Source organism: Ambystoma mexicanum, chromosome 12, assembly GCF_040938575.1.
Source record: "Ambystoma mexicanum isolate Mex_15411 chromosome 12, UKY_AmexF1_1, whole genome shotgun sequence".
NCBI classification, from domain to species: domain Eukaryota; kingdom Metazoa; phylum Chordata; class Amphibia; order Caudata; family Ambystomatidae; genus Ambystoma; species Ambystoma mexicanum.
In genome coordinates, this window is record NC_090936.1 from 152,720,684 (window position 1) to 152,740,842 (window position 20,159).

At 44.3% G+C, this 20,159-nt stretch overlaps 1 protein-coding gene across 11 annotated transcripts in view; it reads right to left on the reverse strand.

Annotated features, from left to right (window-relative positions):
* FGD4 (FYVE, RhoGEF and PH domain containing 4) overlaps positions 1-20,159 on the reverse strand; it is a 1,139,208-nt gene that overhangs the window by 180,937 nt on the left and 938,112 nt on the right. For all 11 annotated transcript variants that reach the window (XM_069628200.1, XM_069628199.1, XM_069628201.1 and 8 more), the window contains 2 exons: positions 13,036-13,182; positions 5,036-5,208 (listed from right to left, as the gene is read on the reverse strand). In XM_069628200.1, the coding sequence (XP_069484301.1) occupies positions 5,036-5,208; positions 13,036-13,182 (320 nt within the window). The remainder of the gene's footprint in view (positions 1-5,035; positions 5,209-13,035; positions 13,183-20,159) is intronic.

The following is a 20,159-nucleotide window of genomic DNA, read 5'->3' on the forward strand; positions in this document are numbered from 1 at the left end:
TCTTGCAGGACTACAGGAAGGTGCTGAAGACCTGGAGCTGGACACGGTGAGCGTCACGCTGCTGGTTGCAGAATAACGTGAAGCGTGTTCTGCAGGCAGGGTGTGGTTTATATAGGCCAGGTAAAGTAGTACCAGGGGAAGTAGTTCCAGGCCTGCCACACCCAAAACACTAAACCGCATGGCTTGGTTCTTAGAACTGGGCTGTCTGGGTGCTTCCATGTTGGATTTAAAGGCCCATGTACAAAAATTGGACCTAGTATGAACAGCCCTTCCTTCCTACATACGAGCCTGGTGCCAAAGGCACCAGGACTGGCTCCAGGAGCTCTTTTGCAGTGATTTTAAGGCCCTCAGGGTTCTGGTGGGAGCCTGCTTGTTGCACAACTTGTGCCCCCTCACAGTGGTCATGACAATACCAGGCAATTGCAAATGTGTTCATATAAAGGAAGCCTTGGTAGGGAAGCACACCAGGCAAGGACAAACTGAACAGTGTATAAGACAGACATCACCTAAAGGGGTCCTGAGAATGATATATCAGGACTAGCAAAAGGCGGTGTGAAACCAAAGAGAAAAGGAGTAAAAACCTGCCAGGAAAGTAAACCTGGTATCTTAACAAAATAAAGACAAAGAGCCAAGTTGTTTTGTGTATCAGTTGTGTTGTGGATCAGGAGAAACTCAAATAACTGATATCTTTGAATATACAACAGAGGGAAGAGAAATGCAGGGGAATGGACCCACCCTATGAAACAAGGAACCATATCTGTGAGGAACATGAGGGCATCCTCACTTCTACTTCCCCTAAATCCTCCTCAAGTGGTCAGGGAAAGGCCATCGCTCTTGGATCCTGATGCTGGGGATGGATATAGATGAGGGAGGACCATCTGGGTGAAGGAAACTTGGGGAGTGGGGAGAGGATGTCTTTGGTTGAGACAAGGTATCCCCCTTTCTCCTTGTAAAAAGGAACCCAATCCTATATCCCCCCCTGCCTTTGTAGGCTATTTTCAGTCCTTACCCCTTTCTTCAAATCAAAATGTCCCACAGTCATTTCACCTCAAGACTCGGAATTGGAAGAAACAACTGTGAGCTATGCATACTTCCCTTCATTCACACCATTTTGGTACTGAGACGATGAAAAGGGCTTTGGAGGTGTTCCATTGTAATAGCCAGGCATGTCCAGCAGTCAGGCAATTGAAGTGAAGGGCTTACACCTGCAACCCGTTAACAAGTCACAGGTGTTTAAAATAGGTGACTGCCCAGCAATAGGGGGTAGAAGGGTGGGAAAGAACGGCCTGGAAAAAGAGACGCAGCTGGCAGAAGCAGAGCAGGCTGGAGGGAAGCTGGGCTGAGCAGGAGTGCAAGAGAGATGCCAGGGCCAAAGCTGGCCGTGAGAGGGTCGAGAAGCCTGCTGTCCTCCCTGCCCAGTGTTCACAGCAAGAGCTGTAGGGCACCAAAGCCTCCTGAATGCCGCCGCCGCTGAGAGAGAGAGAGGTGCTCTCAGTAGCATCCGCTGACGGAACAAAGAGCTACACACTGCAAGATTCCAAGGCAGGGAGCGCTGCTCGCTTGGGCTTCCATAAGGAAAAGGTAGAGTGGAAAGAAGCAGAACCGAGACGCCCGGAGGAGTAATCGCATACCAGTGAGTGTAAAGAAGCGAACACTCATACCGGGGCACTCCGTGGGCTGGAAACAAGCATATCTGAATGCCGAATGAACTGAAAAATATTAAATTGCTGTTAAAGTTCCAAACAAGATGCAAAGTGTTATAAATACTTTTGAGAAACACAACAAGCATTATTGAATACCAAACCGACTGAAAGATATGAGCATGTGTGAATACATTACGAGTGAAAGCAAGTGCAAGCAAGGTCGTGAAAAAGGGTGAACACCACGGATAAAATTCTACGAGATGCATGTTGTGGCAAAGCCAAGAGACTGCCAAGGAGAATAAGAAATAAGTGTTGTCCCAGGTCACAGGTTCAGAGAGAGCGAAAAAACCTCTGTTGGCAAAATCCAGAAGAATACGGAAGCATAACAAAGTGCCTAGGGTTATCAGCTGCATAACCTGGGATGGTTGGGCCGTGTTGTCCGACAACTGCACCTGGAACATGTGACCCCTACTTGGAAACAGCCAAGAAGACCAAATGTAAATAAGCTTGTATTGTGCAACAGTTGCTGAAGTGCATGCGAAAGGCAGACAGAGCGCAGCCCTTATGAACAATTGAAAAGCCTGGATGAATAAGGAGTTGAATTGGAACTGTTTTCAAAGCCAGGAGATTTGAACTGATTATCAATTCGAAGCTGGAGGAGCTGACTTCTTGGGTAAGGGAATCCCAAGACCTTTTGAACTGTGTTTAACTCTTGGGGAAGGGATTGCCGAGACCTTTTGGAATTGTTCTAAACTTGGGGAAGGGGAAGCCGAGTATAAGCCTGGAGCTGGAAGAAGCTTGGAACTTTATTTTGAACACTATTTCTTTTGTTGCTGTCATCCATGCACATGTTATATATTTTGTTGTGAGGCCAAGTATAGATTTTGGACACAGACAGACTTTTGAGTTGAACTTACTGACACAGACTATCCTTAGTTTCTTTAGTCTTTAGGTAGGGAAATCCCACCTTAGCATAGGGCAAGTTAGGCCTTACTCCATCCTGACATTTAAGGAAAATAAAACATTTTATTTAGAAAATTAAATCTGATGTCTGTCTGTGTCTTACTTCATGATGCCTTCACATATCCTTCTGGAACGTTTTTGTTAGAGTTATGCGTTTTCCTTTTTGAACCTTTATAAACCACTCAAGGCCAAATACATTACCCTTTTCACCTTAGAGTTTATTTTGTTAGAAGATGAGAGCCAGAATAGTACTTTGGCCACGGGACGGTTTTGCTTTGGACATTCTGACATTGACAGTTACTTGGTTTTGGTTTTAGGTAGGGAAACATCTCATAGTGCAGGGACAGAGAGGCATTTGCCCACCCCCTTTTATTTTAATAAAAGTCTTTGACCAAAACCATGAATCCCTTGTGTCCAAGTCTCATTCCTGGCTCTTCACAGGAGACAGAATGAGAGGCATGGTGTGGGTAGAAGGGGTGCGGTCAGGAGGTGTGAAGGTGGTCCAGGACACCAGGTAGATTGGGGGTAGAGGACTAGAGTGCTGGGGAGTTTGTGACAGAATTGGAGCAGTTTGCAGAGGAGGTATTTGTGGTGCCAGGTGTGTGGGGGGGGGGTGGGGCTCTGTAAAAGGTGAGAGAGCGCAAGAAAGAAAGATGAAGATAAAGGAGAGGTGTAGGAATTAGAGGAAAAGCAAAGGTTAGAGAGACTGTATATGGAGGCAAGGAGGTGCAGGGTGTGCAAGATGGAAGTGGGGGTGGGGCAAAGCAGAAAAGGGGGTGAAGGTACTGGTAAGGGACAGAGTGTGCCAAGGCAAGGATAGAGATGAGAGGTGAGAAGAGGGTTGTAGTGACACATACAGAGAAGGGGAGGAGAAATGTGAGACAGAGTGTAGGAAGACTGGAGGGAGTAGGAAGGGATAGGAGACAGTGGGACAAAGAAAAAGGAAGGAGGTACTAAGATCAGGGAGAGAAGTGAAAGGGAGCAACTGAGGATGAGACTGAACCAGAGCATTTGAGATTGTCAATGTAGCTTGATGGAAAATTGCCAACCATGACAGACAATAGGTGTTACCAATACCTATTGGGAACTCTGGGATTAAAGGACACTTATGCTAGGAACGGTATGCCCACACGAGACTAGAGAGTGATGCCTATTAGCATATTTTCCCACCCCTTCGCCAGTCCAGTTCATTTCATTGAACAGCAGCTTATCATAACACTGAACTACCACCTGAACAAGCCGAACATCGTTACTGTGAATAATCTGCATAATGTTTGTTTCAAATGAAAAACTCTTGAACTCTCTCCGAGACTGCACAGATTCTTAAAGCCAAAGGCAAAGGATTATGGGATTCATAAACAACTATTATGACGTCCTGGCAGGGGATACAGTATTTTCTATGCTAGATATTCCTTTTCTTTTTTGGGTTGCTATGGGGTGAAGGAATTTGGTACACTTTATGTTTTATACAGTTCACCCATGACTCCACGCTCACCCCCACCCACTGTAATGCTGGGTCGCACAGGACAATTCAGGAGTAGAATAAAAGCACTGGGGTGGGGGCATACACAGGATAAAATTATAGGTGGGTGGCTTTCATCTGGAGATTGCATTCCACCCTGAACTTCCGAATGATATCTCCATCATCTATCAGATGTTAATCAGATCCCTAGGGTGGAATATATCCATGAGTTTGATGCCAATTCATCTATATTTCTTATATAGCGTATTCTTAGAAATTCTATTTAAGACAGCCATCAACGGCTAATGTAAATACTTAACTGTATTTCTTCACCAAATGGATACAAAGAACTGTCTGGAGAATTTATGAAACTACACTGTCAACAATGAACTGATTTGGGAAGTGCTCGGCAGCCATCATATATAGGTAGTTTCTCTTTTTTAAATACCAGGACTCTAGTTGTGAGCATTATTGAGATAATACGAGGTTTAGGCCAGAATGCACCTGCAAATTTCACTGAGTAAAGTCTATGACAGAACATGTGCATTTTGTGCCTTTAAAGACAAAAGACTATATTGGTTCAATTCTACTCTGACACACCTGATGCCAATTGCACCCCCCCAAACTCCCCAAGTTAATCACTTTGCCATTTCTCTTTTATCCTATGAAGTACAGTAAAGGATAACAAAAACCATTTGATCAGTATGTACTTTTAAGAAAAGTTTTTATATGTTGTGCAGACCACAAAATCAAACAGGGAGCTGACTTTCAAAGTGTGCAGCTGTTCTGTTTGTTTATATATGTATACACTGTAGTGGGCTACAATAGAATTGATATGGTTTCATTATTTTGGCGGTGTGACTTAAATGTTTTATAAAATATTTTTCTTCAGTATGTTTGAAAAAGTAAAAACCTTGTGCCTACTTCTAACAATACCTTTTAATCTTTAATGATCACCACCTCTTACCTTGCTTGTAGTTCTAGAGTACGTTCTTTTCCAGATACTTGGAAAGTATGTGGATAATCCTCGTTGACCGTTCCTATAACCTTCATACCATCTAAACCAATCTGTGTGCGGACTGAGTACCTTGATCCCACTAAGCTGAATTTTGGCACACAGTACAACAGCATAGTGTTAAACTGCAAAACAAAAAGATAAAGGTAACAAATTAGATATGCTATAGGGTTTGCGAATATGGAGCATAAAAACAGTTGTCTTCGTCTCCAATGTAATGCCAAAACGTAGCTGCCAGGCACCAGTGTCTGACCAAAGTGATATTCCAGCACACAGTATCGCTACATTTGACACTTCTGAATGAGCATGATTAAACCTGTGTAATGCTAAAGAACCACTGATGAATGTTGCATCTCCTCTGTCCAGTCCTTGAGTCACAGTGCTGGAATTGGGCTTGATTTCCCCGGAGTTAGGAAAAGGGATAAGTGATCCCCCAGATCCAGAATCCAGGCCAATAAAGTCCATGCCAGAGCCACTGCACACACTGATCAGCTTTCCCAATCCCCAACATTTTTAACTTTTTTGTAATTTGTAACCTTGACTATTATTTATAAAGATGCATGTATATTACATTTATTTTAGAAAGAAAGGGGTTATTTGACAAGTCACTCACAGATTAATAGAATATTCATTTATTATTATCATTTTACACATTCTGAACATTTTACATGATCTCCCTACTTATTCGAAAATAATCTTAAGGGCCATACAACATTCTCTTCTGACAACACACACTTATACAGAAATAACCACCTGTAAAAGTGTTGTGATTTCAAGCATCCTTTATGTTCCAGCATCCTTACAAGACACATTGCACAATACACAATTACCTCAATATCATATGGGACGATTTGGAATAGGCTGACATGAATCCGGTTTCTGGACAGCTGACCACACCTGTGAGGCCTTAGGCCTTTAAATATAGAAATAGTTGAAACAAAGGACATCAGAGGGAGACAATTAAGGAAACAAGTCAGATCAGTTGTGAGGGATATTGGACTATGAGGAGAGGAAAACACTGCTTTAAGTGGAAAGTGCAGCCAGCAATGCCCTGGCGAAAGCAAGTGAATTGAAGAAGTTAAGTTGAAGCTGCAGGCTGTAAATTCCAGCTTGAAGTTGAGAAGCGGCGTAGATGCACAAAAAGCTGCAGAGCAGATGACCCTGAGTACCGAGAAACCAGTGCTCATGAGCATGCATCACCGAGACCAGAGGAAGTTGTAGCAGCACCCACAAACTAAGGTCCCCCAACAGACTTTGAAACCAAAAGTCTATCAGAGGAGGAGATGGAACCGTGAAGCAGACAGAGAGCTCAGTGCATTGTTCAAAGTGCACATGGTAGACAGAGAGCAGCGAGGTGGGTTTGGAGAAGCAGAGCAGGCCAGCATCAGAGACAGTTGTCCACAAAAAAAGGAAAATAAATCCATGTCAAGAGAATTGGAAAGCAGACATTCCCAGATTTAAAGTAGGGATAAATAACATTAGATATGTGGTTGAAAGACTGATGCACAACTTGAATCATTGAAATGTTGGAAAGGGAAAACATGCCATGTCAAGAAACGCTGAAGTGATGTACAGTAAGTTGTGACACTTTGTTCCAGAGAAATAATGTAACCACTGAAATGCTGGGAAAAAAATCTAGGTGAAGAACAGAAACACTAAAAGTGAGAGGCTGATGCTTGCTGGGATACATAGTCCTAAGCGTCTGGGATAGCCTTGAAACATGGAAAAATTAGGTCAAACCCATACAAGTCAGAAACTGCGAAGAAAGAGATTGCTACATCTTTGTAAATTCGGTCCATAACCTCAGAAAAAGACTTCAAAGAGCAATTCCTCGGAAGCTGAAAGTGTGGGAACCTGATGTATGGTCGGCTAGAGAGCCACTGGTAAACAATCATCAAAAGGATACAAAATAAAACAAGTCTAACAGTCACTGCAATAATTCTGTCTAACAGTTTACAGAAGATTACTAATTGAACCCTGGCACAGATCCATATAAATAGGTACAGGTGATAATTATGGGCAATAGCTTAACTTTGCTGGCTGAGAAATAAGCTTGCATTAAAATATTGTGAATTTAAGGTAATTCAGAACGAATTACCAGTAGGGACCAAATAGTAAAACAACTATTACAATCTCAAAGAAACAGCCTGACAAGTTCAGATCACCCCTGCAAATAAACAGACTGAGCACGAAACATTGAGACTATGGTTGTCGTTAATGCAGTAACAGTAAAACGGGCATTATTTTGGAATAATGTCTGTTTTACTGCTCCATGCTATTATGGGTTTTGCAACCAATTTGTGTAAACACAGCCTGCTTGCAATTGGAAAAATAACCTGAACTAATAAAGGCAGTATTGTACCATACGTTAATGCGTGAAATCCCTAATAAAGTTCAACAGAAATCCAAAATGGGGGAATTATGAATAAGTTCCTAGGACTCGAAATAACCTGCAAAATTACTGTTACATAATGTGGTAACAGTAATTCAGATCGATGGTATTAAAACAGGTTATACCACCAAACTCTATATGGGAAAATGGCGATAGTTTTTACTTTTGTTGGGAGACTGGCGGAAGCCTGTTGGATCTCCACTAGAAGGAACAAAGTTCCTGGACCTCAAACTCCACATAGTGCTGCACTAATGTAGGTTAAATTGTACTCAATTTAACTTTGTTTGTTTTAATATGGAAATACGTTTAAAATGTCTATGGGTACTTATCGAGATGTTTAACACAAATGCAATGAAAAGGGCAGCAAGAGGAAAACCACACCAAAAGAACGGTACTGCAAATGATGGCTTTCTCAGAACACCTAGCAAGTTACCCTCCCACTAAATCTTGATATTTCTCTCAGTCATAGTGGGGTGGATACACTTTCTAGTTCAATAAAAAAACGGGTGCTGAACCAGGAAATTGAGTTTTTAATCTGTTCATTTTATTACAGCTGTTGTCTAAAATTTTTGATGATTTTTCAAAATACGCCATTTTATTAAATCATAAATGTTATCAGACGCTTTACTATCCTTACTCTGACGAGGAATTCCCTGCCTATCAAAACTAAAGGAAAACACTAACAAAGGATATCTGGCCCACACACTTAAAAATCAAACACAAAGAAATATATGGCAGTTCATAGTAATATCAACTATGATATTCACAGTCTCTCTTGGTATGAACACCCCTTCCCCGGGTTTCAAGGTAAATTCAGCTCCAATGTTCAACAAAAAGAAACAAGGAAATCTGTGTTTGTAATACAGTCTCAATTCAGTTCTTGGCTCCTTCAATGTCAAAGTAAAGTTCTGTTAACCAAAGTTCAAACAGAAAGACACCTCTTCTTGGTGAAATAAAGAATTTCCACTTAGTCAAAATAGCATCTATGTCATTCTCAGCCACGATGCTCTGCCACCACTTCCAGTTGTCCAAGAAGAAATACCACAGTTCTTTGTTAGGTTAAAATAAATGCAACTCCTGAAAATGTTACTGAAACACAGTTCTTGGTACCACTTAGTACGTCTTTCTTTATAAGATTAGGGGTCACGGTAGGTATCTTTGTCAGGATGACTTCACAGCACCTCTACTTGCACTTCAGCAACTTCTACAAACGTTGACCATGAGGGTCTACTCCTCTGCCTCATAGTATTCCAACTTCAATTGTGCTACTGAAGTATCAAATCTAATGACAACCAAAAGCACCACCACAGCTTCAGTACGTTGTGACTCTAAACAGTTTCAGTTATGACAAGATTCACTTTTTGGACAACACCTTCAAGTAAGCAAGGCACTCTTCCTCTGAATATTCCTCTCCCAGAGGGGCAGCCTCTTTGTCACTCTTGTCTGTCTGCAACAATGACAACCCAAAATTGCCTTTAGGACACACTTCTCTCTTCTTCCTATTGGCTTTGGCAATATAGGTGGTATCAACTTCAAAGAACAATTATAAGAAGCAAGCTTCCCTTCCCCAACCTGGTCTTTAACCCCCTGTCTACTGTTATCCAGGATGATTACTCAGAAGCCTTGCTGTCACTTTCTTGGTTTCAGGTAAGGCTTGCACTCTCTTGTCTTAGTCAATGCTGATGTTCTATTTGGCTCACAGTAATGCTTACACCATTCTTTGGCTCTGGGACAGGCCGATTTTAATCTAAATTGGGCAAATAGCCTGTTCACTCTTCGCTTGAGCAATGCTTGCTCTTTCCAATTTGTAATAACAATGTTCAAACACTTAACTTTGAGTGTTAGAATTGTTTAACTGCTTTAGTAAAGATTCAGAGGTCAGTCTTCTTCTCGGAATCTTTATTAGGCACATGCAGCCACTTCTTACTGTGTTTTTACAAGTTTTAGTGTTTCACTGCGTTTCTTCCTTATGCAAGTGAAAGAATGTCTGCTCATACACAAGTGCTACAATTCAGGCTCACATGGGGAAAAGCAGTCTACCTTCACGCCTGTTAGGTAATCAACAAATAGCTTAGCGTCACTTTCGTTCATACTCAAGTGATTATATCTCTGGATACTGTTGACGGGAGTGTTCGCACAAGGAATCAGAACGCTCGTTCAGACTCACCGGCTTCTGCATTCCTTAATTCGCGGGCTGCACAACTTCTACGACTGCTGGCTTCACTTTGGAGCCACAACTTTCCTCACTGAAGGAGTCTCCGGTCCAGCCACACAATTAAGGAGCCCCTCTCACTCCTGAGACTCACTGCTTCACAGCAACGTCTCGCCACAGTCTCAGACAAGCATCCTGCTGTGCAATCTCTCCAATTAGGCTCACATGGGGAAAAGCAGTCTACCTTCAGGTCTTCCACTGCACAACCTCTGCACAGAGTTTGGGGGGACAGGACCCACACAGGACAAGCAGTTGGAATCTGCTGCATCAGAGTCCCAGCATCTCTTTGGGTCTCGCACTTCGGCCTGGATTGCCAACATTGTGCTTTCTTCCTTCTGCTTCTACTACTGCTGCATGCACTCCAGCCCCAGTTCCAGCTCTTTCTAATGGCCTGAACCTGAAGGGGCCTTACAAGCCTCTCAGCTTCCCTCGGGTGTGGACTATCAGGCTTAATTGCCCGACTACTACTGCAACATTGTTCTTCAGCCCTGTTCCTTGTCTCAGTACTTATAGGATCATGGGACTTGTAGTCCCTACCAGCAAAAATAGACGTTCTGCCTTCTTCTGTTTGACAGACAGCCATTATAAAGGTGGGGTTAAGGGGAAACAAACAGGGGGGTTACCCAGTCTTCGAGGCCTGTAAAATTGATGCTCCCACAGAACATCACCCTAAGGGTCGGTATCAGGGAGCGCCTGACCTTCCCAGGCCAAATGAGAAGGGTCCCAGGCCAGGTTTTTGGGAGACCCATTACTGATTCATCACAGACCCTTGCAGTTCTTAATGACTGTGTCTAGACCTTCACCCACTCTCCCTGCCCCACTGGTAGGAGTGGTGGCGTAGAGCAGTTTTCATCCTCCAAACATACCATTGCTACTACTCCCCTATCTCCTTCTAATTTTCCCTCATTTTAATACACAATCTCCACAATCACTGCTCCATATGGTATACATATTATCTCTCTCTACTGGCCACCTGGTCTGCTATGTCAATTCTTTGACCACATTCCCCAACTAATTGACTCTCTCCCATCAGATCACTACCTCATTGTTGACTTTAACCTCCCCTCTCCGTCGGTTGCTCTATCCACCGACTAAGTTCTTCTTAAGCACTCACTCTCTTCGGTCCACTCTCTGCCCACCCATTAAAATGGAAACTCCTTTTACCTTATTCTCATTTGCTCTCAACTCGCCACCTCTAATATCTCCACTGCACCTTCTCCATCTGATCACTCCATCATCTTTGCCTCAATCTCTACTCCTGCTTCTTCCTCTCCATTTATTACAACTATTAATAAGTGCAGGTTTCCCTCCTCCAAACTCCTTGATTACCTCTCTGACCTACACCACTCTCTCTCCTCCTATGCTGAACTCACCTTTCCATCCACTGACAAAGCCTTCACTAACTTTAACACTGCTTTTCACGCTCCCTTTTCCTCTCACTACCCTCTTACTACGCTCACTCCTAAATCCTCCCCTCCACGGCCCTGGATTACACCTCTCACCCGCACCCTGAAAACAACAATGCAGAAAAGCATCACACTTGGCATAGGTCAAGACACTCCACTGGTCTATCTCACTGTTCTTCAAAACTATTTCTCTACTCTTGACTTTGCCAAATGTGACTGCTATGTCTTTCTCATTTCGTCTCAATCCTCCCAAACTAGGCAACTCCAAAAATCCTCAAAAATAATTTCCTCAACTCAATTCTCACACCTCCATTTCCTCTACTCTTTATGCAAATTATCTTGCTCTCTATTTTGGGACTAACCACCTCTGCTGAAACTAAGTTTTCCTTTGCCCCCACCAACCTTGATGAGATTATTGCCCTACTCCTCAAGGCGAACCATTACTGTGCCGCCACTCTACCCACACATTGTGAAGCGCATAGCTCTCAGTGTTGCTCCACATCTTACTTCCCTCTTAAACTCCTCTCCTGACAATGCCATTTTTTCCTCATCCTATAAGACAGCTACTGTCATCCCTCTCCTTAGGAAACCTGGTCTACATCCAAACTGTCCTACCAACCTTTGCACTGTCTCTCTTCTACCACACTATTTCAAAATCCTGGAGCGAGTAGTATTCAATCGACTCACTGACGTCCTTGATACTCACAACCTTCGGGACCCCCTATAATCTGGTTTCTGACCTTTGCAATCTACTGAGACAGCTATTCTAAATGTCAGCAACTTCATCTCTTCCGCTCGGCATGCAAACCTTTAATCTATTCTTATGCTTCTCGAACCTATGTGCTGCCTTCGATACTGTCGACCATTCTGACCTTCTCTCTTCATTATCCCTCCTTGGTATCAGAGATAAGGCCCTTGCTTGGTTTGCTTCATACCTTGCCCCTCGACCAGTGGTTGAGAGTGGTTAGTAGCAGAGCTACTCTACTTTTTTAAAATTAAGTTTTACTGTTACTATACTTTTATTTTAAAAAGAAACTGTTCCGGAATGGTTTTGTTTCAAAGTGTAGGAAGAAGTTGAAACTTGCACTTCAGTGTACTGCACTGAACGTTCCCTTAAACAGCAGAAACATGTGGTTGAGAGTTTGTATTGTGCGTGACAGGGGGCAAGGCGATGGGGGTTTGTGGGGAAATGGGAGCAGGGCAGAAGAGAACATAGTTCCACTACTTCTTTTCCTAAACTTCAACCACTGCCGTAGACACCTTCAGGTGTCCTGGAACAGCCTTAGCTCACCTACTGTTGGAGTTTCCCCAAGGGTCTGTCCTTGGTCCACTTCTCTTCACTCTTGATTCTTGCGCTCTTGGCCCTCTGATCGCCTCTTACATGGCTTCTCCTATTAACTCTTTGCTGATGACACTCAGATATTCTTCGCTTTTCACTCCTTATCCAACAAACTGTTTTAAAAAAATGTCAAACTGTCTCTCCGCATCAAATATTGGATGGAGTCTCACTTGCTCATGCTCAACTCCACTAAGACTGAAGTTCTCTACTTCCCAGCCGAACCGGCTATCTCTTCCTCTCTTCGTCCCTGGTTTATGTTTCCACCTTCCCCTGCAACATCTGGTCTTCAAGCCACATTCTCTCACCCCATTGTAAAGGACCCATGTCCTCCTCTCTTATCAATGCTCAATTCTGTAAGTGTTTTTGTTATTAATAAATAAAATAAATAAGCTACATTTTCAGATCATATACACATATAAAGTGCACATGTGTTTTGCTACCCATTTTACTTTTCAGATCTCTGCCTTACCCAACAATTGACAATCTTAAAACAAACAAAATACTAACTCTGAAAAGAATCCGTAATCATCAAACCACCTTTCTCACCCAGCATTATAGCCCATCAGATAAAGAGAAATATAAAATGGCAGATGTCATGCTTACCAAGAAAAGGTATCGCTCTTGCGCGGATGTGTTGCGTGCAGCAAGTTTGAGGATCTCCCCTTCTTTAATGAGTTCATTTGAAGGGTTGACTATGTCATATTCTTCTCCCAACATTTCGTACACTTCCATCAGCTTCTTTAAGTTTTCCTGCACAAAAGAAAATGGAGGTAAAGACAAGCAAACAATTTCTTCTACAATTTTTAAACTTTGCTCTTTGTGGTTTAATGATAGCCATTTTATTTACATCTAGGTTGATTATTTGATCAGAGATTTAGCCATAGAACAGAAGGCTATGTCAACATTTATAGCACATGGCTACGAGTCTAGAAATAGTAAAGTTTGCCAAATTACTGAAAAAGTAAAAGGGAAATGTGGCAATACTCAATGAGCATGTGACACAAATACATTTTCATTTTTTATTACAATAATCGCTACACAAAAACAGGTAAGTGGGGCGCACAGGTTCAGTTTAGTCCCTGTATGCTTTTCCCCTCAACATTTGGGAGGGCTTCTCCAAACCCAGTCTCCCTATTCCAAATGGTCTTGTCATACTACAAAGTTGCTATATGACATGATAGTTTATTTATATAGCGCCTATACACAATGTGTTTCAAAGCGCCTCAAGGCAAGAGAGGGAACAAGGGAAAATACAATGGCATTCTTACAGGCCATGAACAGTAAGGATGTGAAATTAACTATCGCACTCGGCCTGACAACATTTCAGATAGTGCAAGAGCTAAGACATAGATATGGAAGGGATGAGGGAGAGTGGGAAGGAAATGGAAACAGAGAGGCAAATACCGTACTAAACCTGAAGACATATCTGGTAGAGCCGGAGAAAACAAAAGGTGAGGGAGAGGGGTGCAGAAAGGGAGGAACGAAACAAGCGAATATCGTACTAGGCCTGACGACATTTCAGATAGTGTTGGTAGGGGTGGGGGGGGTGTGGGGGAAGGAACAAGTAAGGGGAGGAGGGTGGAGACAGACAAGGTTGTCATCATACTAGGTCCAGGAAGGTCCAAGATCTCTTCTGATAGAGTAAGTGCATAGAACAGAGTAAGGGGAGGAGATGGAAAAAGTGAGAGGAGGAGATAACAGAGATTAAGCAGTCAAAAAGAGTGGAGAAGGAAGAGGGGAGAGCGAATACAATTGCAGAAGTCAGTAGTAACACATAATGTTGCAAGCCAGGATACAAGATGAAGATGGGAACAGCATGATTCAGGGCCACTGTGAGTACAAGATGCAAAGGAAGTCCAGCATGAGAGTTGAGAAAGGGTGAAGCACCGTGAATCAATGAAGGCCATAAAAGTCAAATCCAGCATTAGCCACAAGACGGTGATGGTGAAATCAAAATGTATCAGGACAGACTCCTGCAGAAGTAGGCTGGAGGGGGGGGGAGCAGGGTAGAAGAATCAAGCAAAATAGGCAACACCTGTGTGGGAGAAGAGTGGGGGGTACAAGGATACTATTACTGTTTAGTGTCTCTCATATCCTAAGAAGGGCCTTAACTTAAGGCCATAGCCTTATCCTTCCAACTCCCCCAGAGTCTCAACTCATCTCCACCCCCCTCTGTCACTCGCCTCTCTACACACCTGTGTCCTGGTCTTATCGTTCTTGCTCTCCTTTCTCTTTGCTCCAGCTCCCGCCTGATCTTATCCACTTCCTTCTGGAGCTAACGAATACCCATGCAACACCTGTCATTATTCTCCTCCACCCTCCTGCCTCTCACTCCTCCCTCCTCTCATCTCTCTCTCTTCGCTAGTCTCCCTCCTAGTCTACCTTCTCACCAATCCAATCCTATCTTCACTTCCCTGTAACCATCCTGATCTAACCACTCCCTCTCTCTCACACTCATACACATAGAAGCAGTCAAATTGTCCCTCTCAAACCCAACACCTTACGTTCACTCTCTCCAAACAAGCCACAAGCCTCCTCCAATTCTTCCACCACATGTGCTGGACTCTTGCGCCTCTTACAGCTTCTCCAACCTTACCCAAACAACTCTCACTGAAAACTGGTTACATTCTTTTTATAGTCCTCCCCTTCCTGTCTGGAAGCTTCTCTCCACTCCAATTGGGCACTCAAGTCAGCTGCTACCCTGGGCCAATTGCTTATCAATTTTGCACAAACTTCTCCCATCTCCTTCCCTTTTGGGCCAGGACTTCCCCCTAGGGGTTTTCATAAGGGCCTTTAGTCCCGTCTCTTTCCAGCTTCCATCTTTGTCTAGCTTGCCATGTGGTCTCTTGCTCTGTATCCGCTGTGCCTCCCCCTCTACTTGGTAAGATGGGGTTTAAACAGGGTTTGTGGAGGCTTCTTAGGTCTCTGCTATTCCCTTTATAGTCCCTTGCTGGTTCATGCTCCACATCCGCTTCCCCATTGTGCCCCTGTAACCAGGCTGTGGTTTGTGAGGTAGGTGTCTTCCAAACGGCTCTTGATTAGGATAACCAGTCCATGCCTTTTGTTCCATGCCGCAAAACACTTGCCCATTGTAACCGGGTGAATTGTGGACCTTGTAGTTGTTGATATTTGCTTCTGGACCGTGCTGTTGCCAGCATCCAAGGCCCATCCCAGGGGTTTGAGGAGTCTGGTGCCTGCTGGTAGTTGTAGTCCGTCCCATTGAGATACCAGGTTGTTCCAGTCATTAATTCTCTGGGGGAGTATCTGGAAGATTGAACAGAGAGACATGGCCAGGACAGAGGCCGATAGGGATTGGGTCAGAGAAAGTCACCCATATGTATACATGGCTCCAGCCAAACCAGAAATCTGGGGACAGGGATCCCCTTTAGTGTCCCCACCCCACCTCTTGGGTATGTCTGACTGCGACATGGCACATGTAAGCCGCATACCCCAGGATGAGAATAGTCTTTGGCTTCCCTCGAGAGGGTCAGACCAATGGCCCTGTCGCAGAAAGCAATTGAAAGTTTTTAAAGCTGTTCAGGAAATAAGATGATTAGGAGTGTGCGCTAGAAGGCACTAATGCTGATACACTTAAGACAGACCATATCTAAAGCGGTGTTCAGCGGAAAGAGAGAAGTAGAGCATGGGTGGGACTATAGATATCAATGAAGCCAACACAAGCACACAATCAACTTCATCACATATGACATATTGAAAATGTACTTGTTAATGTATGTATTCCATTAAGTAAACCCAGCTGAAATAAGTACAATACAGTATGTAAGTAAAGGACAAACAGTACAGGTAAAAAATAAAGGGTCTAACAAGGCCCAACTCACTCCTAAAACAGTGGAATAGACTATCATAGTTAAGTGAAATACTACATACTCTCTAGGGTTCACTAATATGGAGGAGTAGTGGCATAAGAGTCATGAAGACCTATAAAATCACCATTGTATATTTAAAATACAGCATATGCCATCATGTATCTAGAAAAGACCCACTTTCTTCTGTAAACCCGAAGGAAATACCTGCACAATTTAGTTACTTTTAAGGTACATTGAAGGGGAACTGCAGTAATTTGTCAGAGAAAAATATATGGGATACATTACTCACCGTAATCGTATTTCTGATGCTTGTATCTGCTTAGATTCACATGCTGTGCATAGGCCGACATCTAGTGGAAGCTGCGCAGTATTACAGTTTGTTTTTCGAAACTCGAAAATGGGCGTCGACAGGGCGTGCCAGTAATACTATCCCTAGTGTGACGTCCACTGTACCCAAGATCCCTCACGCGTCTAGGATCCTCAGATTGTATTTTTTCTGACATGAGGTAGCATGAGGAGTAGCGTGAGTACAGATAATTCAAGCAGATAGAAAGGTAAGACTACAAGCAATCATGCGCCTTCTCTCGGAGGGGAGGAAGGGTGGGTCGCATGTGAATCTAAGCAGATACAAGCATCAGAAATACGATTACGGTGAGTAATGTATCCCTTCTGAGGCTTGTGGAATCTGCTTAGATCACATGCTGTGCATAGATTAGCGAGCAGTACCAGAAGGAGGAGGTGGGATGTGAGAAGGGTCATGAGCAAATAAGTGTCTTAGAACCGCTTGTCCCACTTGTGTATCTGCCTTGGAATGGGTGTCAATGCAGTAATGCTGAGTAAAAGTGTGAATAGAGCTCCAAGTAGCTGCTTTGCAAATGGTGTCAAGGGGTACATTTGCAATGAAAGCCAGAGTGGCCCCAATACCTCTAGTAGAGTGGGCCCTTGGCGTAAAAGGCAGTCTTTTCAGAGAGTGAGTAACAGCTGGATACAGTTAATAATCCACTTCGAGATGGCACCTTTCGAGACGCGATCCCCCTCTCTGCCTGTAGCTACGGAGACAAACAGTTGATCTGTTTTCCTTAGCGGTCTTGTTTTATTTACATAGTAGAGGACCGCCCTACGCACATCTAGGGTGTGTAGTTTCACCTCAGCCAAGCCTTGAGGGTTCTGGAAGAAAGCCGGAAGCTCGATGGACTTGTTTACATGGAATTTTGATATAAATTTAGGTGAGAACCTAGGGTGTGTGCGTAAAACCAGTTTGTCTTTATGGACGGTAAAGAAGGGATCCTGCACTGACAGAGCCTGAATTTCACTGACCCTTCTTATAGAAGTAATAGCTAATAAGAAGGCTGTTTTATAAGTCAGGTGTTTGAGACTGCTTTTATGCATGGGTTCGAAAGGGGGGCCCATGAGCTTGGCTAGCACCACATTAAGGTCCCACCCTGGTGGTGGGTTTGAAATAGGAGGGTGAAGTCTCTTTACTCCTTCCATGAAGGCTTTAACTACTGGTACTTTCCACCACGAAACCTTGCTATGTGAAGTGGTGTAAGCCGAGAGGGTTGCCAGGTGTACTTTCAGTGAGTTAAAAACCAATCCTGCATCTAGCAGGTGGAGCATGTATGTAACAATAGTGGAAGGAGTGCAATCAACCGGGTTGATTTGTGTATTCTGGCACCAGATAACGAACCTCTTCCACTTGTCAAAGTAACAGTGCCTTGTGTTTGGTTTCCTAGATTCCTTTAGGATGTCCATACACCTCTGTGGCAAATTGAGGTGTCCAAACTCTATGACCTCAGGAGCCATGCTGCCAGGTTCATTGAGTTGGGTTGCTGGTGCACTGTTTGACCTCGGTGCTGGGACAGTAGGTTGTACCAGGCTGGAAGTTTGATGGGCTCGCACACCGCCATCCTGCGTAGGTGTGGGAACCACGGTTGTCTTGCCCACATGGGAGCAACTAGGACGAGCATCATCGATTCCCTGTTCATCTTGTTCACCACTTTCCTGATGAGGAGTTGGTGGAAAAGCGTACGCAAACATCCCTGACCAGTTCATCCACAGGGCGTTCCCCTGGGAGTCTGGTTGGGGGAACCTGGATGCAAATCCTGGGCATTGTCTGTTTTCGCTTGTGGCGAATAAGTCTATAGTGGGGAAACCCCACGGAGAGAAGAGATCTTCTACGACCTCTCTGTGAAGAACCCATTTGTGTTCCTCTGGGAGGGAGTCTCTGCTCAGAGCATCACCTAGGGAATTGAGCTCCCCTGGAACATGTTGTGATGACAGGAAGATGTTCCGTCTGAGTGCCCATATCCAGATTTTCTGGGCAAGCTTGGACAGATTTGGCGAGCGAGTCCCTCCTTGCTTGTTCAGGTAGAACATGGCTGTAGTGCTGTCCGTCCGGATTTGCACTGACAGGTTTAGTAGATGGGGCTCGAACGCTTGAAGCGCTCTGAATACTGCCAGAAGCTCTAGCAGGTTGATGTGGTTCTTGGCCGCTGAGTGAGACCAGAGACCCTGAGCTGTGTGGTGGAGATGGTGAGCTCCCCACCCCGTCAGACATGAATCTGTAGTGACTACTGCCTGTACTTCGGGATCGTAAAAGGGTTTCCCCGTTGCGAGATTTTCTCTTGTCCACCAGTGAAGGCTTTGTACCAGTGTTGGCGAAATGACCACTAGATCGTCCCACTGACCACTTGCCTGAGACCACTGTTTCGCCAACCATTCCTGCATGGGACGCATGCGCAGGCGCGCGTGGGGGACCAGGTAAATGCATGACGCCATCATGCCCAGTAAACGCATTGCTTTGCGTACCGTTATTTGTTGACCGGACTGATAATGCGGAATTTGCAGTAGTATATTCCGAATTCTTTCTTCTGGAGGAAAGGTCAACCCCTCATGGGTGTCCAGGATTGCTCCTAGGAATTGTTTTGAGGTGCTTGGCACCAGGCTTGACTTCTTCTCGTTGATTGAGAAGCCTAACTCGTGTAGGAGGTCGATAGTCCTTTGAATGTTTGTCCTGCAAATTCCTGGGGTTTCCCCCGTTATGAGCCAGTCGTCCAGATAAGGGTACACTGGGATTGCCTCCCTGCATAGGTGTGCAGCCGCCACCGCCAGTACCTTGGTGAATACCCTTGGTGCTGAAGCTATCCCGAAGGGCAGTACCTTGAATTGGTAGTTGCGACTGTCCACCTTGAAGCGCAAGTACTTTCTGTGAGCTGGGAACATGGAAATATGAAAATAAGCATCTTTCATATCCAAGGTTGCCATGTAATCCCCCTTTTTTAGGAGGGGGATTACCTCTTGTAGTGTGGTCATATGAAATTTTTGGGGCTTGACATACTTGTTGGCAGGCCGTAATCCAATACTGGGCGCATTGCCAAGTCTTTCTTTGGCACAAGGAAGTAAGTTGAATAAATACCCTTGTTTACCTGGTGTCACGGGACGAGTTCTATCGCGTCCTTTTGTAGAAGAATGGCGATCTCCTCGAGGAGAATCGTCTGATGTTCTAAGGAGTGTACTCTTTGTCGTGGAGGATGGTTCCGGGGACGCTGCAGTAGCTCTATACAATATCCTGTGGATACTGTTGACAGCACCCATCTGTCTGATGTGATCCCTTCCCAAGCCTGGGTGAAGTTTGAAATGCGTCCCCCTACTGGGGTTGCGTGAGAAGGGACCCTGAACTGAGCGTCACTGCTTTGGTGGAGGCGTGCCGCCTCCTTTGCTGCGGCTGCCTCTGCCTTTACCACGACCTCTCCTATTACCTCTGCCGTAACCCTGGGTAGACTGTTGGTTGTTGTTCCACTGTGCACCCTGCCCCTGGGAATAGTTAGATCCTCTCTGGGAATTTTGGCCGCGTGGGCGACGAAAATTACTATTCCCTCTCTAGTTAGGGGGTTTATTGGT